The 25,478-nt window shown below is 41.0% G+C and overlaps 4 protein-coding genes across 4 annotated transcripts; 1 reads left to right on the top strand and 3 right to left on the bottom strand.

Annotated features, from left to right (window-relative positions):
• The first annotated feature begins 204 nt into the window (after positions 1 to 204).
• LOC135639202 (uncharacterized) lies at positions 205 to 4,750 on the top strand. The gene is made up of 2 exons (XM_065153005.1): positions 205 to 2,353; positions 4,169 to 4,750. Exons 1-2 carry the CDS (start codon positions 734 to 736, stop codon positions 4,499 to 4,501), a joined length of 1,953 nt encoding a protein of 650 aa, XP_065009077.1. The 5' UTR covers positions 205 to 733; the 3' UTR covers positions 4,502 to 4,750.
• Positions 4,751 to 5,840: 1,090 nt separating this feature from the next.
• LOC103985050 (histone-lysine N-methyltransferase family member SUVH2-like) lies at positions 5,841 to 10,039 on the bottom strand. The gene is made up of 2 exons (XM_009402666.3): positions 7,915 to 10,039; positions 5,841 to 6,671 (listed from the first exon to the last, which is right to left on the bottom strand). Exon 1 carries the CDS (start codon positions 9,909 to 9,911, stop codon positions 8,010 to 8,012), a length of 1,902 nt encoding a protein of 633 aa, XP_009400941.2. The 5' UTR covers positions 9,912 to 10,039; the 3' UTR covers positions 5,841 to 6,671; positions 7,915 to 8,009.
• Positions 10,040 to 13,225: 3,186 nt separating this feature from the next.
• Positions 13,226 to 16,808, bottom strand: LOC135638572 (probable leucine-rich repeat receptor-like protein kinase At1g35710). The gene is made up of 2 exons (XM_065151740.1): positions 13,774 to 16,808; positions 13,226 to 13,659 (listed from the first exon to the last, which is right to left on the bottom strand). Exons 1-2 carry the CDS (start codon positions 16,763 to 16,765, stop codon positions 13,373 to 13,375), a joined length of 3,279 nt encoding a protein of 1,092 aa, XP_065007812.1. The 5' UTR covers positions 16,766 to 16,808; the 3' UTR covers positions 13,226 to 13,372.
• A 650-nt stretch (positions 16,809 to 17,458) lies between these two features.
• Positions 17,459 to 19,669, bottom strand: LOC103985048 (MDIS1-interacting receptor like kinase 2-like). The gene is made up of 2 exons (XM_009402663.3): positions 17,962 to 19,669; positions 17,459 to 17,820 (listed from the first exon to the last, which is right to left on the bottom strand). Exons 1-2 carry the CDS (start codon positions 19,667 to 19,669, stop codon positions 17,459 to 17,461), a joined length of 2,070 nt encoding a protein of 689 aa, XP_009400938.3.
• Positions 19,670 to 25,478: the final 5,809 nt, after the last annotated feature.

Below are 25,478 nucleotides of genomic sequence, written 5' to 3'. Positions count from 1 at the left end.
CCCGGCCCAAATCTCACCGACGCGTCCTATTACCCCTCGTGGGTCCCTCCTCCACCGCCAAAAATAGCAAAAAATAATTGCCCTTCCCTCCGTCCCTCCCTCTCTCCGACGTCCCTACCTCACCAAGAAAAAGGAAAGAAAAATACTATATATAAGGCTACTCTCTCTATCTCTCGGTATGCATTTCTTTTCTCTCTCAGAGTGGAGGACTCTTTGTATCCATAACTACTTGTGTTTCGTCACTTGCTGCGGAGGCGAATAGATAAAAGGAAAGGAGGAGAGAGTCTCCTGAGCTTTCCCTTCTCTTTCTTGTTCTCTTTTCTTCTCTTTTCATATTTCCTTTGGATTGCGTCTGTGCTCTTCCTTCCGCCATCCCTTCCTTTGATTCCGCGTTCTATACCCCTCTCTCTCTCTCATTCTCTCTCATTCTCTCTTTCTTTATCTCTTTCGTTCACAGGTATAAATGCACACACAAATTACATATTATCTTCTTGTAGTAAAGCCCAACAACATGCACTTGGATTGCTCTGTTTTCTTCAGATCGGACCTCCTCGTTGTTCCATCTGCTGTTGTTGCAGTTTCCAAATTTGAGCTGAACAAAAGAAGAATGAGATATTAGACGTTTTGTTTGCTGTCAATTCCTCTCATTCTTGATGCTTCTGCTTTCTTGAAAGCTGAATAATTTGAGCAAAGAAGAAGAACGAGAAGAGAGAGAGAGAGAGAGAGAGGAAGAATGGCCGGGACGGATCTGATCAAGTACGCGCACAGCCCGGCCCACAGGGCCGTGCTCGCCCGCGACTACGCCGGCCTCAAGCGCGTGCTCGCGGCGCTACCCCGCCTCGTTGACCCATCTGCCATCCGCACGGAGGCGGCGTCCGTCGCGGAGGAGGAGAAGGCCGACGCCATCTCCGCAGTCATCGACCGCCGCGACGTCCCCAACCGAGAGACCCCGCTCCACCTCGCCGTCCGCCTCGGCGACGCCGCCGCCGTCGAGATGCTCATGGCCGCGGGCGCCGACTGGAGCCTCCAGAACGAGCAGGGCTGGAGTGCGCTCCAGGAGGCCATCTGCGCCGGCGAGGAGAACCTCGCCAAGATCATCGTCCGCCACTACCAGCCCCTCGCCTGGGCCAAGTGGTGCCGCCGGCTGCCGCGAGTGGTCGCCACCATGCGCCGGATGCGGGACTTCTACATGGAGATCACCTTCCACTTCGAGAGCTCCGTGATCCCCTTCATCTCCAGAATCGCCCCCTCCGACACTTACAAGATCTGGAAGCGGGGGTCGAACCTGCGGGCCGACATGACGCTGGCCGGATTCGACGGCTTCCGGATTCAGCGCTCCGACCAGAGCATCCTCTTCCTCGGGGACGGATCGGAGGACGGGAAGGTGCCGCCCGGATCCCTGTGCATGATCTCTCACAAGGACAAGGAGGTGATGAACGCTTTGGACGGAGCGGGCACGCCGGCCACCGAGGCGGAGGTCCACCAAGAAGTCAAGGCGATGTCCCAGACGAACATCTTCCGGCCGGGGATAGACGTCACGCAAGCCGTGCTACTTCCGCAGTTGACGTGGAGGAGGCAGGAGAGGTCGGAAATGGTCGGGCCGTGGAAAGCAAAGGTTTACGATATGCATAACGTGGTGGTGAGCGTCAAGTCCAGGCGAGTGCCGGGAGCGATGACCGATGAGGAGTTATTCTCGGCCTGCAACGACAACGAGACTGAGAGCGAAGAGTTCGAAGACATCTTGACGGAGGAGGAGCGGAAGCAATTGGAGAAAGCACTCAAAATGGAATCCCCTGAGGTGATCGACCAAGTCCAATCCGATGTCCATGTTACTCGCCGGCATAGTTGCTATGAGCCCAGGGAGATACCGATTGAGGATGCTAGTAGTAGCAGTAATGGTGAGAGTAGACAAGATAGGAAAAGTTGGTTTGGTAATTGGGGAAAGAGAGCCAATTATAATGGGCAGAAGAGGGTTATGCCTCCAAGGAGTTCACTGTGTGCAGAGGAGAAGGTGAGTGATCTCCTGGGCGATTCTCCATCTCAGAACCAGAGTATGCCTGGAAGGCATTCGGTAGAGGTTGTGAACAGGATGGAAGATCATAGGAGGGGAAGAGATAGGGATTCCAAAAGACCTGCAACAACCTCCGAAAATGGATACAGACGAAAAGAGAACAGCAAAGAGAGTGAATACAGAAAAGGTTTAAGGCCTGTTCTGTGGCTCTCTCCTGATTTTCCACTCCGGACGGAAGAGCTATTGCCGCTGCTTGATATTCTAGCGAACAAGGTCAAGGCAATTCGTCGTCTGAGGGATCTGCTTATGACAAAGCTCCCTCCTGGAGCATTTCCAGTAAAGGTATGGAACATAGACTAGTTAGTTATGGAAACTATACAATTTCTTCTCACATTGTTATGTTTACAGGCTTCACATGCTCATGTTACTTGAGCATTGCAATGATTTATTTGCAATTGTTGCATATCTGTTTAATCACTGTTTACATTTGTGTCTTCAATGTTACCCTTATAAATGGGTCTCTTTTGATAGTTGTGAGAATCTCTCTCTTCTCAGATCTATGTTACTTGCTATGTGCAGATTCATTCACATGAGCTAGATTTCCACTCCATCACTGGTTTACTGTAAATTACTTTATGCAGGAGTATCAGTCTATCTTCAGTAATGGTGTTTCTAAGATATAATCTGCCATGCTGTCACATCAGTTCTGTAAATAACCCTGCTTATTCCTTTGTTTCTAATCATAGTAAATTTTGTTCTAAAGCCATTAACTAACATACCAACTTAGACATGCTTGGTCTACTATGTCCATCTGCAACTTTAATCTATATCCAGCACATGCTTGGAATAGTGACCATGGCAAGTCTGCTCATATTGCCTAGGATGTCAGTGTCCTAATATATCACCAGTAGAGAAAGTCGAGTGTTCACAAATTGTAGGTGCCAAAAAGGAAAGAGGAAAAGCAATGGAGACTTGAACAGACAGTAGCAAGGACATAATAACCACTGCTTGATCTTGGATGTGTCTCACATTAGCTCTAAGTGGTGCATGAGGATCTATTTAGCTGTAACTTGAGGTTCTAGGTTTCTAGTGGTATTGCTACTGTGGTTGCTGTATCCTATTATTGGAGTTGAAAGAGATACAGCATACCTTCTTAGTGTAGATTACATTAAGTATCCTGATCAATATGTTTCGACCAATTCTTTGCTTAATTGTTGTATTTTTCATTTGTTATTTTTGGGCTGATCCAGTCCGCTGGAAGTTGTGAGGGGAAAAGCTTTTCCTATAGGAGAGTCCTTTGTACATGCTAAAGTTGGAGGTTCTTTTAGTTCCTCTAAAAAGAATTTGGTTCTTGTTCACATTTTATGTGAGTATGTCTTTTTCTGAATATTGAGGTGGAATTGGATGTTTATTCCAGGACTTTTTTCCAATGTAATATGTTACCTGGTATGTAGTATATGATGCGCCTCTAATCATCCCAAGTCATAGTTAAGGACAACATCCAAATATCATTTCCTTTTGTGGATTCTTCATATTCATCAGTTTTTCAACACTAGGAGTGTAGCAGCTATAGACAAGCTCACTTAGGAACTTTTACATTTATAGAAACTTGCACATCACTCAATAAACCTGGCATCTTGTGATGCATCATTAATTGTCACAATGGAGAAAACAATTTAAGTGATCGGATGCTAGAATGTTATTTTGCAACCATACTATATGCCCAACTATATTTGTAGATTGATATCGTTGTGAGTTTGTCTCAGGATTTCTCGAGTTTCATATGCTTTTATGCTTTTCACTATCTTATTACAAATAACTAAATAATTAATGAAACCTATTGCTGACAGGTCAGAATTTTTGGGATGTTAAGTAAATTTTTGGCAAGTAATTGCTTGTGTAACTTTTGTAAAGAATGATTCAGGAGAATGTGATGAGACCTCTTTGATTGCTGTGCAGAGAAAGAAGACAAACTTAATTTTAATTTCTGTCAGTTGCCTATCTGTGGTTTGAAACTTACCCATTCAGCAACAGTTAATGTAGCAATGGCATGCAACTTCTCCTTAAGAAGTTCTGTTTTCTTCGTAGCATTTTGTTACATGTTTGGTTATATGATTCTCTTGTGCATCGTTTAAGGCAATCAATAAATTCTTTCAGGTTGCAATTCCAGTTGTTCCTACTATCCGTGTCCTGGTTACTTTTACCAAGTTCGAAGAATTACAGCCATTGGAAGAGTTCTCAACACCTCCCACTAGCCCTGGGAACAATAGTCCCCAAACACAGACATCATCAAGCTCCTGGATTCAATGGATAAAGGCACCATATCGTCAAAATTACTCGATCACATCAGGACCAAGTAGCCGTGTGGAGGACATACAAGACCCGTTTGTGATTCCACCTGACTATAGTTGGACTACTCCCGAAGCGAAAAGGAAGAAGATGCAGGAGAAGAGGAGTAAGTCCAAGAAGGGAAAGGGTCAGAATCAGTGAACACTATCTGAATGAAATTTGAGAGTTGACAGAAGACTCCATGATGCTCAAAGTTATGAAGTCGATATTGGAAGTCTTTGGTGGCAGTGGCCAGTTCGATTTGTTAAAATTTGTTGGCATATTCTTTCTTAGGCTGAATGTCAAACATTTTTACTTGCTGCTTCTAACCAATTGACATGCTTGATTTCATTATTTCTTTTATATCCGCTGGCGTTTGTTGTATCTTGAAATCGAAAGGTTTTCATTTCATGTGGTACTTTGCTCTTTTTGTCGAACAATGTCCTCCATGTTAACCAGCCATTTTGGTTGCCCCTACGGTTTTAACTTGGTACTTTGCGTCGATGAATTATCAGGATTTACTTGATGCTTGTTCCAATTTTGCCACAATTAACTTGCCGAGCTTGTTTACATGTGTAAGATTGAAGTGTATGCTTCGTACGTGATTGTCTATGTGCATGTGGTACACGTAAACAACTTCAATATTAGACGAAATAGTTGAACTATAAACATGTTTAGCCTTCACTTTTCTCCTTCCTGGATAAGGTTTTCTGAATCCTGATTACTGCAGAAGTGATAGGTTAGTACATTGTTGTGTATTAAATTAAATTTATTATTAAATATATTATTGTATATGTGATAGGTTATGTATGCTATTTAATGTAATAAAAATACATTTCATTAAAAAAAAAAAGAAGATTAGCGTCCTTTGCTTATTGTGATAAGTGGTGATTAAGTGTTTGCTAAAATTGGGTTTCCGGATCTTGTTATTAGTAATCGAGATCTTGGACGTTGATGACCTTTCAAAGCCAACTACATTAAGAAGATATCTAATGACGTTTTTGTTAGCATAACGTGGTACTAATTTGTATGTAAGGAATTGTTCGAACTTGTTACCTACGCAAAGACCAAGGTCGAGGGTATCTTTTTGTGCTGGTTCTTTCGACACTTAAGTTAGTATAAAGGTCTCTTAATTTAGAGTTAAAGTTATGTTTTTATACTGATCTTAAGGAGAAAGAATATCCCATAAAGATTTTACGAGGAAGACAATTCGTAACTGACCCCCTTGAACTTCCAAAAGTATTCCTACAAATATTTTATACGAAAGATAATTTCTATTCGACCCGAGCTACCCCTAAATTTTCAAAAATATTCCTACGAATATTCTGTATAAAGGATAGTTTCTATTCAACCCGAGCTACCTCTAGACTTCCAAAAATATTTCTACGGAGAGACAATTCATAACTTAACCCAAGCTGTCGTATAGATTTTCGAGAATATTCCTACGAATATTCTATAAAGAGATCGACCTAAGTTACCCCCTTGGGACTTTCAAGAATACTTCACTAATAAAACAGATAATTTGTAATTGACCCATTATTCTTACAAATATTTTATAGAAGAGGTAACTCAGATAACTAACCCAAGTTACTTTTTAGATTCCCTATCACCTTGCAAAACTAATTTAATCTACCAATCCCAACACTGACATAATATGATCTCCAGACATACTTTGGGAGTTGGTCACACCGGAGGTTGTGGCGTTACATGTCAGTTGACACGGACATATAGCTCTTTCGATTGGTGCCAATATTATGAAATATTGTAATGCACAGGAAACATAGATAAGCTGTCCCAAATAGTTCCACTGGATGCCAACATATCTGCAACCTTCAAATGTCTCGGCTGCAACATATCCGCAGCCTTCAAAGTTCTAGACTTGCGCCTTTAATTTGCTTCAGCACAGAATATAAACACTGCTGGTGATGCTGCCTCGCTTGGGCCGTCGAAAGTTTTTCCAAGTGCACAAGTAGAACAATTGAACATGAGCATGCTGCACTTTCTACCACACAGTATAATTGTGCTACACATACATGTACACGATGCTCCCCAAAAGAACATCTAATGCTAAGTACTATAAGGTTTACATGCTACAGTCTTCCAGTTTCCACAGATACATCCAAAACTTGATCTTCTTGCTGCATTATGCAACTGCATCTTCTCATGCTTTACAAAAATGCTTGCAGATTTCTGCTGCTGTCAAAGCAGTTATTGAAGAAGAACCAGAGTGGAAAGGATAAAAACATCATCACCTGTTCCTTCAGGAGAACAACAGATCCTTCAGGGACATTTTGTCACCATAATAATTTATGCATAGTGGAATTTTCTTCTCCTGCAAGCACCAGATCAGACATTTTACCAGGAGAGATACACAAAGATAACCATAAACTTGGAAACATTCAGCAACTAATGATTTCAAAGCTAAACATGAGAGATTTCTAAATAATTAATGCGATGTCCATGTTCGATGGAATGAGTGTGAAATCATTCCATTGAGGACCGAATGAGCGTGTGATGTTATCTAACAAATATTACACTTCAATTGCAAATGCTAATATCTTGAATGATCAAATCAAAAAGGTATTTCATCTCATAAACCAAGTATCAATTTGAATGTGCACTAGTTGGTGACTACAATGAACAATGAGATATGATGATTAGCTGGAACTAATAACTAATCATGCTTCAGTATGCCATCTTTGCAATCATAGACATGATGAATGCTTTCTACACCAGTATAGATTTTACTAGAGTATCTGCAGAAAAGTAATTGAATGCTCATCTGGTGACACAGAACTTTTAATATATATTTCAAACAAATTATAACGACATCCACTGCCTTAAAGAATTCATAGATTATATTCTTGCAGAAAGTATAGGCAAACATATTAATATGAGAGAGAAAAAAAGTCAACATTGTTCTTTGTGTATCTCTCTAGACAGATCTGCATTTCCTTGTTCATATATATGACAGTACTTGGAATGAACACTATCAAGGTCTTGCTAAGTTTTCCTTCTTCAACTCTATGTGTTTGATACGAGCATGGCAACTGGACACCGTCATGCTTGAGATAATTTGAATGGTTCGGTAGATGATTAGCAGTAAAAAGTAATCATATCAAATTGAACTTCAGCTTTAAATACATTCACTATATAAAATCATAAAACTACTGCAGGGTCAGATATGCCAAAGACTTCAAGAAATGCACAATGCAAATGAGCACTCTAAGATAGAGTATGAGAACTCCCTCTTGTGGGTCCTAAACTCTACCTCTTGATCTGCTAGAAACAAACATCAATAACGTGAAACATAGATTAAGAAAGCATGGAATCATTGTATCATGACAAAAGAATTTTTTCTAACATAGCACATAATGTAGTCCATTGAAATTTTCTATAACAGAGTTAAATTATGCATACACATGAAGAATATGATAGGTAAAATTTTTTGTGCATATCGTAAAACTTGAATAATAATTCATCAACTTGCTAAGCAATGAAGCAATTACCCTAGAGTCGTGAAAGAACAGAGAAAAAGAAGTTCCAATATGCTATACATTATTGAGAAAATTTACCAGTAAGCAGCCGGTTACTTTTGAGGCAATTGGTGGCACGCTCTCAAAGGAAGCATTGCAACTTCAAACTTGATCACCTTCATGACAATAAATGGCTACATTGTTAGTTTCCCCACAGATTCATCTCCAATCCCATAATCAATACTCAGTTCCCTTAATGGAGGTATGTTCTCCATCGCAAAGATCATAACATGAGGATAGGAGACATTATTGTGATCAAATAGTACAAACTGCACAAACACATTTGGGCAACAACTATGGCTCAGATAACAAGCTACATTCCTTGATGTTGAAACATCTATGGAGAAGTTCAGGCCGGGCAAGGATGGAAAGTTTGGTGACACATAATCTGGTAAGATATCAGAAACATCACCCCACTCCTTCCATCTTTCTGGAAACTGGCTAGGATGCACTAAACAGTGGCCATTTGCAGAAAAAAATTCGGTTTGCTGCTGAGTTAGCACGATGCCACTAAACTCACAAATAAATGTCCCAGCCAGAATCAAATCCAGTGATCTCACTCCCCACCCCGTCTCTTTTGACCTGAACACCTCCAACTGATGCTTCACCCCTTTCTGGCTCACCCGATTGGGACAACTTGGCGGGCACCGACACAAGGGGCCACACTCATAAATCAATGGCTTTCCCCGCAACAGAATCCCATTTTCATCATATGCAAATTCACCACCATTTTTCTTGGCACAGTAGCAGTCAGCTGAGCAATTCGAGATGCATTCACATCCGTTTCCTGCATCAGCATTTGCCTTCCCTTGGAATGCTTCAACGGGGAAAATTGGACGGGAGAGATACTCAAAAAGCAGTGGTTCCCGATCATCGTCGATGTCATTAAACATGGAAACTGAAAAATTTTCCTTTCCCATCGAGATATCGAGGCTCAAGTAACCAGCTGGCCTTGCACTCAATGGATTCACCTTCAATTCCTCAGCAAGCTTGAGGATCCCACTGCCCATCTCATCCTGCCCTTCAATTCTCAAAAGCTTGTACTTATATATGCCGAACCCTGATTTGCCTACATCCATCCAGCAATTGACGATCTTGTAAAGGCCGTCATAGACATAAATCTTCCCGATGGGGCTACGATTGGACTTCAGCCCTCGAATGACTCGAATTTCAATTCCATAATTCATGCTCCGTTCCATCGCAAGATTTCCTCCTTCCAGTTTCTGATCAGTGCAATGTTTGAGCATGTTGGATCCGCGGCCACCATGGCCAGTGTAGACGAGCACAAGCCCACTATCCTCGTCATCCTCGTACCCACCGGATACAATAATGCTGGTGGCGATCGGCTCGCCTGTAGCACTCCGGCTAGCCGGGACGTAGTCGATGCCAGCCTGGCTCTGGCCGTGCAAGCCAAGAACGCAGAGCTCCATGCGGAAGAAGAAGACATCACCGACGTTGATCCCGGGAATCGCGCCGATGATCCTCCTGTCGCGGTGGAGCCAGAGGTCGCGGTCGCCCATGACGGTGGCCGCCTTAAGGTCGGCGCGGGACCTCTTGCCCCAGATCGCCTCGAAGGCGTCGCCTTTTTTCTCGTCCCGGAGGAGGAGGGAGCGGAGGGAGTTGAACGTGATGCGGGCCCGGCGGACGTCGTCGCGGACGTGGAGCTCGTCGTAAACGGAGGCGCGGACCATCTCGGCTGACCGGGGCTTGCGCTTCTTGCGGGCGACGATGGCCGAGGAGCTGGCGGCGGGCGCCGGCTCTGGGACGAGGAAGAGGTGTTGGTGGTCGGCGGATGCGGCGGAGAAGAGGCGGGCGAGGCGGAGGTACTCAGCGAAGAGGGCGGCGCTCTCGACGTCGACGGCGGTGGGATGGGGGCCAGGGTCGGGACTGGGAGGGGGGAGGAGGGGGTCGAGTGGGCCGACCGAGCCGAGGTGGGTCTGGTGGTGGTCTGGCGGCTCGGGTTTGGGCTCGAGCTTGGGGAAGGGGATGAGGTTGAGGTCCGGGAAGGGGGTGGGAGGCCGCGACGAGGGAGTCATCGCAAGAATGCAGCGACCTCAAGAACAAAGAAAGAGAGCGGGAGAGGAGGAGAGCGAGAGCGAAGAAGCAGAAGAGGGGCAAAATCGAAAGGAAACGCTGGCGGAGGACAAATGGCGAAGGACGCTTTCTTTGTAATTTTGCGTCTCTTCGATGTCCTCCGACGAGTGTGGGACGGCAACCGTGCGGGGTTCAAACATGTGTCCGGTACCAAGCAGGGAACAGCATATTTCTGAACGTGTCGCTGTCCCAGTGGCCGAACAATGTGCGTCCAGGATCAACCGATCTCTCGCGAACCACGTGGCATACTCACGCTAACGAGATCATCGGGTTCGCTGAAGCACCGCGAGTCGGCGTATCCTGGTCAAGAACCGGATCCTGTGGGTGGAGAGCGAGATGCGCCTCCCTAGGTCCAACAAAAAAACGTAGTAGTCATTTTCCATTGGTTAACTTCCATGGGCTCCCCAGCCGAGGTTGTGCTCGTTGGTTGGTGGGGTCAATGCCTGAACCGAGTCGTGCACCAACTGAGGGAGGTAGGAATGGCTGGGGTGATTCGATCTGGTTGGTGATTCGAGGCATGGGGGCGCGGGAAAGGCCAACATGAGCCGAGGAGCCCACGGAATCGATCACAATCAGTGGCTGCGCGTGGCCTCGTGATTCGTGCAAGTTGCAAATCTAAACTAGCATTGAACGAGTAAGTGCACGAGATTCGATGCAAATTGAGCTTGCATTTTAACTCAATATATTGATGAATATACCCGGAGAAAGAGAAAAAAATAATCAATAATACCAAGAGGTCACATTTATATAGTTTCATATAATTTTTAATTATATACCATACAAACGTTCTTTTTTGTCACAATATTTATGAGATCTATTTTTATTCTGAATCAAAGACAAAGAAAAAAGGAGTTTCTTTTTGTTAGTCAAAAGGATTTTATTTATTGGAGAAGTCTTTCGGTTGAAAAGTGTAGGCTACCACATCAATAATTAAATCTTCTACCTTTATTTATGTTACCTTTCATAAGATTCTTGTCGTTATTATAATTATCGTTATCATCATTGTTGAGTGGTATATTTCACAACATTTTTTTCATAATATTTATTTTTTGTTCACTTTTTTATTATAAGTTTGACCCAAGAAACCTTTTTTTTTTCCCTTGAGTTGCTAATCAAATTTATTTATTTATTCATCAATTCAAAGTAATGTGAATTCTTCGTGTCAAAAAAATAATTTCCTCCCAATAACTCTCTCATCTGATGTGACGTTTCGTAACTATTAAAGGTTTAAAGTCTTTTTATGATATGACCCAAAAGAATGCTTTCATATCACTGTTGATACCAAAAGTCATCTTGTAGGTATACCACCCTTTAGTTCACAACATGACAACTAAAACCCACCATCCTTTTAAATATTATTATTATTATTATTATTATTATTATATATATTTAACTATGCACAAAATATCATATACAAATTCTATATGACATCTATCATTTCCTACAACAAATTAAAATTAGAATTTATTTTGGTATTATAAGTGATAAAATATATTTGATGATTTTGAAAAAAAACTCTTTATTTTGATAAATTCTTGATTAACTTTTTTTTAAAATTTTCGTAGAACATCATTTTTTTTCTATCATTGTTGTTATCCTCGCTCGTAACTCTCTTTGCCAAGATCAATAATGAAGATAACGAATAGAGGGGTATGGGGACTGTATACTCTTGGCCTCACATGTAGCCTCCTTCGCTAAGGTGACAATAGAGATAATAAAATGAGGATGACGAATAGATGGAGGATGTGTGGGTGGGGTGGAAAGTGTCATTTTTATTATTGATTTTAGCATAGAAAACTACAAACGAAGAAAGTTAGAACATGAACGATGATGAGGATAAAAGAAAGAAAAAGAAGAAACATAAACCAGGTTCGGGCTTAAGGGTAATATCATTTTTAGAGAAAAAAATTATGAAATTAAAAAAAAAGAATGCTAATTAAAAATTTCTCAAGATTTTTTTAATAAAAATTATCCAAATATATTTAGTTGATCCAAAAATAAGTGGATAGATATGGGTGAAAGTAATATGAATGGCTACTGTAAGTGGATAAAATAAATTAATTTTATCAAGAAATAACTTATGGCATGAATCTTTGCGCTACTTTTATGTCATTCGGTACTTTTGAGACTTTAAACATCACATAACTCTGTCGTTTCCTTTTATTCTCAATGAACATCCTTGTTTTTAAATTGTAGCGGTGGGTCCATACTATCTCTTTACATCTTTACCCTTTCTCGTGATTCGAGTAGTCTCACAAGAAAGTCTCTCTGAAATGTTTTTTTGGATTTTCCGGATAATATTTTATTTTTAAAAATTTCATTTGATTTTCCTATTTTCTTCTCATATTGTCTTCTAATATCTTAAATATATTTCTCTTCTCCTAATAAAATAATTTCAATTTTGAAGTGATCTAATTCGATTTTGAAGTTAAACCTAATTCCCAAATTAACATATCAAAAGATCTACTTAAAAAAAGGATATATAGAGAGAGGATTATTCGACATGTAACACAGAGATCGAGGAATTCACAATGTAAGAAGAAGACCCCACTATAAAAAAAAATCTCTCCTTTTAAGAGTACCCCACTATATTAGCATCGTTTACAGCTCATTAGTATACACATACATTAATTAATTAGGTCTCGATCACCATCGTTCCGTCATCTCTCCTCGGCAGGCTTCAACAATTTCTTCTTCCAAAAGAGATGAATGAGTCGACATCAACTACCTCTCTGATCAGAGTATGGAATTATTGATCTATTGAATGTTGTTGGATAACATCATCAAACACCTTCTTGTGCATATATTCTATATGTAGTGATATAGTCCTTTTGTGGTAGTGTGATCTATACAACTAGGTTTTGTCTTATGCATAATTTAAACATGTTATGTGAACAAAAAGAGATCTTGACTATTTGTCTTTCTATAAATGTCTTATTTATCTTTTCATTCGTTGATAATATTATTAATGATGTCACCGTTCCAAGTATTAGACATAAGCTAAAAAACACCTTATTTAGCTAAAATTTATTTAATAAACCATATTTGAAATGAAAGATATACGAGGATGAAGAATGACGAAAAATTGATAGAGTATCTGAACATGCTCAAGAAAATAGTAGATCAATTAGAAAATTGATATGACCGATTGATGTAGAAGACAGTGATTTATTGCTTATTACATCGATTATCGATTCATATAGTTATTTTGCAGATAATGCTATGCTATTATTGTCTGAAAAAAATGAAGATACGACATGACAAGAAGAGCAGAGCATTACAAGGTGTTTGGTGAATCCAACGTTGTGATAGATGAGCAGAGCATTGAATTGCTCTGCTTCCAGATCTTTGCGGTTGTATATACACGTTGCTATATTAGCTATGGACAAACATTCGCAGCCAATTATTTGATGGCACACAACTCATTGGATACGTGCTGCATCGTTGGACGACACACCGGATTGCTATGCAAGCACCGGAGTGAAATCTTGACCACCGTAGAGACTGCGCCTGAAACTTCAGCCGGAGGAAGTGGAAGACGAGGGTCGAGCATCTCTCTCATCACGCTACCTTCATCATGACAGCTAGAGATGAGATCGCTCGGATGTCTCCCCAATAGCACCTCAAGCGTGACGACTCCAAAGCTATATACATCGCATTTCTCGTTCACCCTCGTCGAATAAGCAAGTTCTACGAGGAGAAGAAATGGAAATATGTCATCATACTATATATCATGCCTGCAAATTCTACCATCAACATGGATAAAATGGTGATGCTGCCGAGAAGTACCCGATGGCGAATTACCTGGTGCCATGTATCCTCGTGTACCTGCAAGCGTGCTCCAATTTGAAGCCGCAGGGTTCAGGGTTCTGGCTATTCCAAAGTCCGATAGGCAAGCCTTGAAGTCTGAATCGAGAAGGATGTTGTTGCTTGTTAAGTCTCGGTGCACGATGGGAGGAACAAGAGCATGGTGCAAATAAGACAGAGCACACGCCACATGCTTGATGATACTGACCCTCTTGACCCAATCTAACTCAGTTGCATCTTCCTGTAGGATATCTGCCAAGTTTCCTCTGCCCATGTATTCGCACACAAGAAATTTGTGCCGAGGAGTGGAGCAGAAGCCGAAGAGCTTCACGATATTTCGATGCCGGACTTGAGTCAGCGCTTGTACTTCGTTCTGGAAATGCTGCCATGATATTTCGGTATCTGGCTGCTGTAGTTTCTTCACTGCTACTACTTCTCCGGTTGACAGTGTAGCCCTGTAAACACTCCCACATCCTCCCTTGCCAATGCAGTACTTATCATCGAAGTTTTCGGTTGCCTTTATGATCTCGTCGTATGCATCTCCCCCATCAAAATTCCATATGGAGAACGCACTTCCACCCGTTTGACTTGTAGCATTTGCTATTTGCTTCCTTCTTTTCATCAGCCGTGCTGCGAATCCAACAAAGAGGAAGAAGAGAAGTAAGGCTCCGAGGACAGCCATACCGGACAAAAGAATCACGTTGGGAGCCTCTCTAGCTGGGGATGAACTGCACGAAGGCAGACCAGCAACGACATCGCACAAGCCCCTGTTTCCAGTGAACCACTCCATTGGAGCCCTTCGGAAAAGCTGGCCATCGGGGACAGGACCTTCAAGTTCATTGTGAGATACGTCCAAGGCTGATAAGCTTGCCATGTTGATTAAAGAAGGTGGGATACGGCCTGCCAAATTATTGTGGGAAAGGTTGAGGATCTGCAGCAGTGTCAGCTGGCCTAATTGAGATGGAATATGGCCACTAAAGGAGTTTTGACTCAGATCTAGCAGTTCCTGAAGGTCTACCAGCTGACCGAATTCGTAAGGAATGCTTCCGCTCAAGCTATTGTTGCTCATATCTACTGATATTAGCAGTTTGCATCCGCCTATTTCTTCCGGAATCACCCCACTGAAGTTGTTGCCTGAAATATCCAGTCTCTTCAGCTTGAGTAGTTTTCCGATTTCCGATGGAAGCTCTCCTGATAGCTGGTTGCTGCTTATGTTCAGCTCTATAAGAGAGATCAAGTTGCATAAGTTCTTGGGAAGCTCGCCAACTAAATGGTTTGAAGAAAGGTCCAGCGCTCCCAGCCGAGTTGATTGCCCAATCTCAGAAGGAATTGTTCCATTTAATCTGTTGTTGGATATTCTTAAGCTCGTCAAGTTTGAACAACTTCCCCATTCCGGTGAAAGCATTCCAGATAACCTGTTGTAGCTCAAGTCAATATATCTCATATTAGGATAGACTCCAAAGTGATCGAAGAGGTCTCCGGTGAGGTTGTTCCTGTCCAATCGAACACGCACTAGGCTTGAACAGTTTCTCAAGCTCTCTGGTATCGGCCCGTGGAACTTGTTATAGGCTGCGGTGAAATGCTGAAGCTTTCCTCCTCTGCATACATCCGGTGGCAGATGCCCAGAGAGGTCATTGTATGCTAGTTTCAGAGAAACCAAGCTCGTAAGGTTTGGGACCGATCCGGAGAGGCTATTATTGATCACTGATAGTTCTTCTAGACTTCGATTTGCAAAAGATGGTGGGATGCAGCCGGAGATTTGGTTATTGCTGAGGTCTAATAGTATCAGAGAGGTCATGTTAGCTAAAGTAGAAGGGATGGGACCGGAGAGTTCATTATAAGAAAGGATCAGGTTCCTTAGTGTAGCTAGATTTCCCAGGGTGGAAGGGATGAAACCAGTCAATAGATTATGTGATAGATCTATGTCTCTCAGCTCGACAAGATTGCCTAATTCAGCAGGAATCGTGCCAGAGATGTGATTGTTGAAGAGATAAAGTGTGCTAAGCTTCGAAAGATTTCTTAGGGAGAGGGGGATGGAACCCAGTAAACTATTATGAGCAAGTACTAGATTTGTCATCTGGACAAGATTCCCTACATCATGAGGAATGGACCCAGAGAGGTGATTACCCCAAAGATTCAACTTGATAAGCCTAGTCAAGTTACCCAAACTGGCAGGAATTGAAGCCGTGAGAGTATTATTGGAGATGCTCAAGACAAGAAGGTTTTGGAGATTTGCCAGCGTTGGAGGAGCGGATCCATATAAATGATTCAGAGAGAGATCCAACAAGGAGAGTTGAGTCAAATTTCCCAGGCTTTGAGGAATAGATCCCGTGAGAAAGTTGGCCGAGAGATCCAACTCTTGGAGATTCTGGAGATCCCCTATTTCTTCAGGAATGCTTCCTGAGAAGCCATTTCCAGACAGGATGAGGAAGACGAGGCTTGTCATGTTGCCTAACGAAAGAGGGATGGAGCCACTAATCTTATTTCCACTGAGATTTAAGGATCTCAGCTTTGTGAGAGAACTGATCCTGGCTGGGATCGTCCCCGTGATGTCGTTTCCTTGGACATCAAATGAGATGAGCTGAGAGAGAGTGGCGATGGTGGGAGGGATCTGCCCGCTGAGCCTGTTGAACGTGAGATTGACGCCGGTCAGTGATGGCAAGCCGGAGAAGTTGAGAGTGTGGAGTGGCCCATCCAAACCCATGCTCGGCAGGTTCACTTCGGTGATCTCCCTGTGACGCCGGAGGCTGCAGGTTATGCCACTCCAGCTGCATGGGCTGGTGCTGAGGTTCCAAGATCGGAGTGATTGTTGGCTTCGGAGGCTGGCTTTCCATTGGAGGAGCACTCGACCTTGCGATGCAAGCGAAGTCGATGCCGGCTTCGGATAAACTGAGAAGACAATCAAGAGAAGAAGAAGGCCGGGGAGAGATTTCTGGGTGAAGAAAGATTCCATTGCTCGAGACGCTAACTCTGTCACGCTCCTCTTCATCTCTAATGTCGAACGATGAAACGAATTAATAATGCATATTCTTTTCACTTATCCTTTTCTCTCTGACGAGATGATCAGTTTATATTTGTGGTAAACGGGGAGTTGGTAGTCCAACAGCAGCGGAGTCTCGAGCCACTGAATCAGACAACCATCGCATTCAATTGCATTGCATCATACGAACGCTATTCTTCCTTCCTATTGCTTTAAATATTACTCTAAGCAGCATAGCAATCCCATATGCTAAGCCGTGAGAATAGGAAGCTCAGTGCTCTGATTCGTGGAAATGGTGTAGGAGATTTCATTTGATAGTGTTTAATGGATGCATGAGCTATTGATTACGCAACGAAATCACTAAAGCACACAACACATACAAATCTGCGAATGAATTCCTACTCATCGGTCGGCCCTCTGTCATGGTGGGCAGGCACATATCAGAAACCAATCATCCCTCAGCCTTCATTTAATTGCCTTCACAAATTCTCAAGAAACATATAGTACAAGAAATTCAAACTTTTCAAGCGTCCAAGATTTACATAACAAGGCAAAGATTACCAACCAAGTCGAATATAATCTTAGAAAATAGATCGATTGCCAACCGATGCTTTTATTAAACACGCTGCAGAATGAAACCACTAATAAAGAAAACCACACGGAAAACTTCAATGCATCGGGGCACAGAGGAGTGCATATAGATCATATCTCCACGCTCATCAAGTCAGAAAACTTCAATGCATCAATAGATCGGAGGCTTGGTGGGGGTGTTCTGACCACGCATAACTTCTCGGAGACCTGTTTCATTGTCGGGCGTGATTCAGGGTGGTTGTCCACGCTACGAAGAGCCAAGCTCAAAATTGCAACTACTTCATCCGCAACTTGACCCTCCGGAACGGGTAGACGTCGGTCTAATACATCTTTCACAAAGCTATCGTCGATCGGTGAAGACAACAGAATGAAAATGAGCACTTCTCCATACTCTCCCATCAGTAACTCCAGCGTCACCACTCCGAAACTGTACACGTCGCATTGGGTGGTCACTCTCATTGTATATGCAAGCTCTGCAGACAGCAAGAGCCAATGATCAAACCGCCAATCCATAGAGATCTCCTCCAAGATATAATTTGAAGATGTTCTCAATTGCAGGTATTCTTAATTTGCACAAACTCCGAGATCTGAGAGAGAGAGACAGAGAGACTTACCTGGTGCTAAGTAACCCCGTGTGCCTGCAAGCATGGTCCAATTTGATGAATCTGGCTTCAGTAGTCGAGCAATTCCAAAGTCGGAAACACAAGCCTTGAATTCTGAATCAAGTAGGATGTTGTTGCTGGTAATATCTCGATGAACGATAGGCGGTGTGCAGTCATGATGCATGTAGAACAGAGCACGAGCAACATCCTTCACGATGCTCAACCTCTTCACCCAGTCCAATTCAGCTGCAGTCTCGCTTCGGAGGACAGATCCCAGACTTCCTCTCTCCATGTACTCGTACACCAGAAATTTGCGTCGGGGAGAGGAGCAGAACCCGTAAAGCTTGACGATATTGCGATGTCGAATTTGAGTAAGAGTTTGTATCTCAGTTTGAAAGGGTTGCTCGTCGCATGTACCTTCAGTGTCTGGTAGGTGAATCTTCTTCACTGAGAGCAGTTCCCCACTTGCTAACTCTGCTATGTAGACACTGCCGTATGCACCGCTTCCGATACAGTACTTGGCATCGAAATCTTCGGTGGCTTCGATGATGTCCTTGTATACGTCTCTTCCAACAAAATTCAATATACAGAATGCACCTTCTTTGATGTGATTATTATCAACAGGTACTGTATCTTTTTCTCTCTTGCGGAATGCTCCAATGAATATAAACAAGAGAAGGAAGAAGACCACAGAAGCAATGATGGCTACTATAACATTTTTGTGACGCTTGCTTCGGTCGTCTGTTGTTGGAGTACCGAGTGAAACACATGGAGGCAATCCTCGAACAACTCCACACAGATCATTGTTATGGGCAAACCACTCTGCCGGGGCTCTTCGGAAAGCTGGGCTATCAGGAACAGGGCCGTCCAGTTCATTGTAGGATACATCTACGGTAGACAAGCTCGTCATATACGTTAGCGAAGATGGAAGATGACCCGACAAGTAATTATGCGATAGATTCAGGCTTTGCAGCACCACCAATTTGCTGAGTTGGGATGGAACCTCCCCTGTTAGTGAGTTGTGGCTGATGTCAAAGGTGTCTTGAAGGTACACCAGATTACCAATGGCCAAAGGAATGGTTCCACTGAAGTTGTTGTTGTTAAGCTTCAACAATCGGAGTTTCATGCAGTTGCCTAATTGATCTGGGATTCTTCCTGCCAAGTTGTTGGATGAGAGATCAAGCAGTTCAAGATTGGACAGCATTCCAAACTCCAGAGGGACATGGCCGACGAGTTGGTTGTTGCCCAAGCTCAGATTGTAGAGAAGGGTTAAGCTGCCGAAGCTCTTTGGGATCTCTCCTTGTAGGTAGTTGGAAGAGAGGTCCAGCTCTCCCAGTTTCGTCAACTGTCCAAACTCGGTGGGTATGACTCCGGTGATGTTGTTATTTGAGATTCTGAGGAGCGTCAGATCGTGCCATTTTGCCCAGTCTGGTGAGAGCGTACCGGAGAATAGATTGAAGCTCAAATCCTTATAAGAAAGATGGGGATACACTCCGAGACATTGAGATACATCTCCGGTGAGATGGTTGTGTTCAAGACGAACCCTTTCTAGTGTCGTACAGTTTTTCAAGGTCATGAGAATGGGACCTTGGAAGTTGCTCATGTAAAGAGTGAGGTACTTTAGAGCTCCACCTTTGCATATGTTTGGGGGTACATAACCGACGAAGCTATTATTTCCTAATTGGAGATAAGTCAGTCCAGTAAAGTTGTTGATCTCCATTGGCAAAGGTCCAGACAACTTATTATCGAATACACTTAGATATTTGGGTTTGTTGATCTCCATAGATGTTTCCTATAGAGGAAGGGATGGACCTGACAATAGATTTTTGAAGAGGAACAGATCAATAGCTTCAATTAGATTCCCAATCTTAAGAGAAATAAAGCCAGACAATTGATTATTCCAAAGGTGAATGATCTTTAATTTGGTCATGTTTCCTATAGAGGAAGGGATGTGACTAGTCAAAACGTTCATTGAGAGTAAGAGATTAGAAACTTCAATTAGATTCTCAATCTTACGAAAAATAAAACCAGACAATTGATTATCCCAAAGGTCAAGACTCTTTAATCTAGTCATATTTCCTTATAAAAAAAGGAATTGAACTTGTTAATAGGTTTTCTGAGAAGTCGAGATCCGTAACCTCAATGAGATTTCCAATCTCAAAAGGGATTGGACCTGAGAGCTGATTTTTGTATAGAGCTAAGAAGCGAAGCGTTGTTAAATTTTTTAGATGGGAAGGGATTGAATCAGATAGGATATTGACCTCAATATTCAGATACATCAACTCGTGGAGCCTCCCTAACTCTTTAGGAATGACACCCACAAGCTTATTATCGTCCAGGCCCAAAGACATAAGATCGGTGAGGTTACCTAGAGATGGAGGTATAGTACCGACAATTTGATTTTATCTAAGACTCAAGAAATTGATATCTTTCATGGAGCCCATCTCAATTGGGATTTTACTTATGAACTGATTGCTAGTGAGATCAAGAGATACGAGAGCCTAGAGAGAGCCGAGATGGTCGGGGGAATTGCCCCATCGAGTTGATTGTAGGAAAGATTGAGATGGACGAGCGATCCGAAAGTCGAGAAATTAAGAGTATCAAGTGGCCCTGCTAAGCCCATGCTCGGCAGGTGTATCTCGGTGATCGTCGAACGCCCTCTACCTGTGACGGGGTAATTGCATGCACCTCCGGTCCAATTGCATGGACTAGAATTGAGGTTCCAAGATCTCAGGGATTGATGACTCCTAAGAGTGGCTTTCCAGTGGAGCAATGCTCTCCCTTGGGATTCGAGTGAAGTTTTAACAAGAGGAGCATGGGGAAGCAAGAGAAACATTAGCAAAGTGGCACAAAACAAAGTTTTGTGAAGCTGAGATGCCATAAGTGTAGCATACAGCAAGACAAGAAGGCAAATATTTTTTTCTGTTACAGAGCAACGAGATAAGGTATTTATAGGTGATACAGATCAATATTATTAGCCAAATTCTCTGACTGCATGCATGCTTCGGTCACCAGAATTCCATAACTATTACTCAAAATTCCATTCTGATGTTCATGACATCCAGCAGTTTGCATGCCGCTTAGACTTTTCCTCTGCAACCATTTCTTTTGTCATTGGCATGAAAATTACTTTTTTTGTACTCTTATTAAACGAATCATGCAGCTAATGTCGCAAGTCCACGGAGAGGTTTACCGGACGGGAGATGATGTGGTGAATAGTATACCGTGTCATGTATGGTATCTTAGCGTCCACTAAAATTGAAAGAGATGGATGGAGAGATCATTGTGTGGTGGATCTCAGGTTGTGTTAGACGTGCCAATCTTTCCATGTTGATTCTCTTTAGAGTAGCTTTTTTTCATTATGTAAATCACAAAACATAGCTATATTAGCAATTAAGAGGATCTGTAATAGAGGAAGAAAGATTTTTAGATAGGAATTTTGGTGGTTTTGTATTTGCTATATTAGTAATTAAGTTGATAATCCATGCGAGAGGATGACATCTATTTTGAATTATATGCTTCCCCTTTGATCATCAAATTTTTTTATTTTCTTCTAAAAAAATAATAACTCACCAAATCGAGTACATATGTTTCTCTTTAGTTGGGAGATTAAAAACTTGAAATGGCCATTATGAAAATTTTGTTATGGTGGCTAATTATGTGCATAATTGGCCACCATATCAATATCCCTATTCGGAGTATATATATATATATATATATATATATATATATATATATATTGCAAGCTCAGACTACTTGGGTCAACTCAACTCAACCTTCAAAAAAATTTTCTAGATGATTGCTAAGTACTCGTTAGGTGAGAAGGAGATAAAGGATTCATACGAAATATCAAAATTGTGACAGTGATATATTATCTTTGGACTATGTCAGTTTTGTTCAAATATGAGTGGTAATGACGAATTAAGATTTCAATTGGACTCATATTTGCCCTATGATCAAATTATTACAAAGATATCATAAGTCCACGGGATGTCTATGGTTAAATACTATACCATGTCATGTATGGTATCGTACTATCCACTTAAATTAAAATATATTAAGAGATCAATGTTCGGTGGATCTCAGTTTGTGTTAGACGTGCCACTCTTTCCATTTTAATTCTCGAGTAGTTTTTTTTTAATTATGTAAATCAGAAAATATTACTATATTAGCAATCAAGAGGATACGTAAGAAAGGAAGAAAGATCTTTTAGACAAGAATTTTGATGCGTTTGTATTTTGCTATATCAGCAACTAAGTTGACAAGCCATGCGAGAGCACAACTTCTATGTTGAATTATATGCTTTCCCTTTGATAGTCAATTTTTTCTTTTAAAAAAAAAATAATAAATCACCAAATATTTCCCTTTTGTTGGGAGATTAAAAACTTGCAAAGGTCATTGTGAAAATTTTGTTTCCACAATAAGATTTTGTATTGTGGAAACCATATCAATATCCTTATTGGGAGTGTCATACATATATATATATATATATATATATATATATATATATATATATATATATATATATTGTATAAAGAGATAAAGAATCCATAAGAAATATTAAAATTATGATGGAGATATATTATTTGTAGAGTATATCAGTCTTGTCTAAATATGAGAAATAATAATTAAAATTATAAGGACCAACTAAGATTTCAATCAAACTTATATTTTGATTGAATTATTACATTACATTGTAGCCATGTCTATATCATATTCTTGTAATCAAACCCACGGAATAAGGTTTAAGTTGTACTGTACATTCAAATCTCATCCATCCTAGTAAATAAGCAAGTTCCACATGAATAAAAGTAAAATACCATCCAACTTTTTTGGCATAGTCGTAGATCTAAATAGTATTGAGAGAAAAATTCTTCCCGTTTATATAAGAGTGTATCGCCCAAACATAACCTCCGAGATGTTGCATACGGTGGTACTGCCCAAACTGACACTAGCGATGGCACCGCCTAGCACAGGCGATGGTACCGCCCGTACCGAGAAAATCCGGGATAAAAAATTTTTAGGCTCCAAGTTTGAATCAACTTTAGGCTTATAAATACCCATTTCATCCCTGATTAACATACACAAGCATAGAGAATTTAAAAATAGAAAAATACTGTTATAATCTTTTGTGAGAATCCTCCTCTTCTAGTCTAAGTGTTAGAATAGTTTGAGAGATGAGTGAGTACTTGTAAAGGTTGTCTCCTAAACCCTTGAAAAGGAGAAGATGGGTGTAAGAAGGAGGTTGATCTTCGCCTATTAAAGGAAGATTGATAGTGGATGCCGGTGGCCTCGACGGAAGAGGAATCAACGGAGTGGATATAGGTCATGACGATCGAACCACTATAACTCGATTTGCATTTACTTCTTGCAATTTACTTTTATAGCAAACTGTCTCTCCTCCTTATTGTGCTTTTACTATGCACACTCGCATACGTTTTCAAGTTTCCGAAGTCGGTTTTCAACATACGAAAGAATTTTTCGAAACTGACATATTTACCGCTGCACTAATTCACCCCCTCTCTTAGTGTTGATTGCTTTCCTAACAAAGCAAGGATAACTCAAGAGTTTTATAATTGATCTTATATATTATGAAGAATATAATTTTTTCTATGAATATAAGTGGGATTTGTTGGGCTACATTTAATCTTGCATCAATTTTTTGCTACGTTATTTGATTATTGATTTTTATGATTTTTTTTTTTCTCTCGATCCCCAACATGATTAACAAATACTTGCCAGAGTCTATTTCTTTCCTCATTCGGCAATATTACACAACCAAGCCAGTTAAAAAGCATAATAATACATACAAATAATACCGAACAAGCCTCGAGAAAGAGGCCTAGGAAAAAAAAGAGATCATGTGTTCGATCATATTTCTACAATACATTGGTTATTATCATGCCAAATTAACTAATAATTACTTGAGATCCATCATGTCAATGATCATTATACTGAATTTATTATATCGATGATCATTTTAACCGTAAGTGGTTAGAGTGCCTCAACTATAAATTGGAAGTTTTTTTCTCTCTTCTTATGTTTCTACCCTTTAACCGTTTTATTTCAAGCTCACATTGACCTAAGCATCATAGAGATCCATATTGATCTTTTCTTGCAAATACTTGGGGAGCACTTCACTGTTACTTTAAGGAGTTCCACCTCAACGGTTGAGCTCTACATATATAGCTTTGGAGTTCCACCTCATGATGATTGACTTTAGAGTAAAACTCCTCTTCCCTTGTTTATTCATATTTTTTTATAATTTACTGATGGATTATTCCATGTCAGCCCTATCGATCACTATATGTCACCCCATCAGCCCTATGGATCAGCAAGATAAGAAGGCAAATATGTGTTTTTCTGTAACATGGTCCTTGAGCAAAGAGATAAGGTATCTATTAGGGGATACACATCAATGAGTGCATCTCAATATTATTGACCAATTCTCTCACTGCATGCGTCCGTCACCAGAATTCCACCACTATGACTCAAAATTCCATTCTGATGATCATGACATCCAGTGGTATTCATGCCGCTTAGACATTTTTTCTGCTACCATATTTTCATTTTGGCATGCAAATTACTTTTTCAGTACTCTTATTAAACGAATTATACAGCAATGTCACAAGTCTCCGGAGAGGTCTCCGAGACCAGATGATGTGGTGACTACTATGCCGTGGCCGTGTAATGCATGGTATTGTACTGTCCACTAAAATAGAAAATTACAGATGGAGAGAAGATCAATGTGCGGTGGATCTCTGGTCGTGTTAGACGTGCCACTCTTTTCATGTTAATTCTTTTTAGAGTAACTTTTTTTCATTGGGTAAATTACAAAACGTTGCTATATTAGCAATCAAGAGAATATGTAAGAGAGAAAGAAAATATTTTAGAGAGGAATTTGATGGTTTTGTATTTTTGTTATATCAACAATTAAGTAGATAAGCCATACGAAAGGATGACATCAATGTTGAATCATATGCTTCCCCTTTCATCGTCAATTTTTTCCATCTTTTTCTATAAAAATAACTAATAACTCAATAAATCGATTACAAATGTTTTCCTTTCGAGGAGAGATTAAAAACTTACAAAGATCGCTATGATAATTTTGTTTCCACAAAAAGATGATGTGTTGAATGCTCCGTGTCATGCACGTTGCATGCTATCGTACCAAAGTATAAAGATGCTGGTGATGAGAGATCAATGTTCGGTGGATCCCTTTGTCGTGTTAAACGTGCTCCGCATTAATTCTCCTTGGAGTGGCTTTGTCAATCAAGTGGACATATAAAGGACGGAGAGAGATATTTTACACAGGAACTTTTGGTGGTGGTGTATTTTGCTGGATCAGCAAGTTAGTTGATAAATGATGGGAGAGAACAATTTGTATGTTGAATTATGCTCTTTCGTTGCTCGTCAGTTTTTTTTTCTTGTTTTACCAAAGAAAGGAAAAAAAAATAACTCAACAAATCAAGTACAAAAACTTCTCTTTCTTTCGGAGATTAAAAGATCATCTAATTTGTATACATGAA

This window comes from Musa acuminata, chromosome BXJ3-5, assembly GCF_036884655.1.
Source record: "Musa acuminata AAA Group cultivar baxijiao chromosome BXJ3-5, Cavendish_Baxijiao_AAA, whole genome shotgun sequence".
In the NCBI taxonomy this organism is placed as follows: Eukaryota; Viridiplantae; Streptophyta; class Magnoliopsida; order Zingiberales; family Musaceae; genus Musa; species Musa acuminata.
Note: the sequence above shows the minus strand (reverse complement) of the source record. Positions and strands in the feature narration are given on the sequence as shown.

What these genes read in the sequence shown, in the direction of transcription:
- LOC103985048 (XM_009402663.3), bottom strand. Translation starts at nt 19,669, where the DNA reads ATGGAGATCAACAACTTTACTGGACTGACTTATCTCCAATTAGGAAAT. An exon ending in ACGGGGTTACTTAGCACCAG is followed by an intron (nt 17,821 to 17,961) that starts GTAAGTCTCTCT and finishes TGCTGTCTGCAG; the next exon opens with AGCTTGCATATACAATGAGA.
- LOC135638572 (XM_065151740.1), bottom strand. Translation starts at nt 16,765, where the DNA reads ATGAAGAGGAGCGTGACAGAGTTAGCGTCTCGAGCAATGGAATCTTTC. An exon ending in ACGAGGATACATGGCACCAG is followed by an intron (nt 13,660 to 13,773) that starts GTAATTCGCCAT and finishes TTCTCCTCGTAG; the next exon opens with AACTTGCTTATTCGACGAGG.
- LOC103985050 (XM_009402666.3), bottom strand. Translation starts at nt 9,911, where the DNA reads ATGACTCCCTCGTCGCGGCCTCCCACCCCCTTCCCGGACCTCAACCTC.
- LOC135639202 (XM_065153005.1), top strand. Translation starts at nt 734, where the DNA reads ATGGCCGGGACGGATCTGATCAAGTACGCGCACAGCCCGGCCCACAGG. An exon ending in CTGGAGCATTTCCAGTAAAG is followed by an intron (nt 2,354 to 4,168) that starts GTATGGAACATA and finishes AAATTCTTTCAG; the next exon opens with GTTGCAATTCCAGTTGTTCC.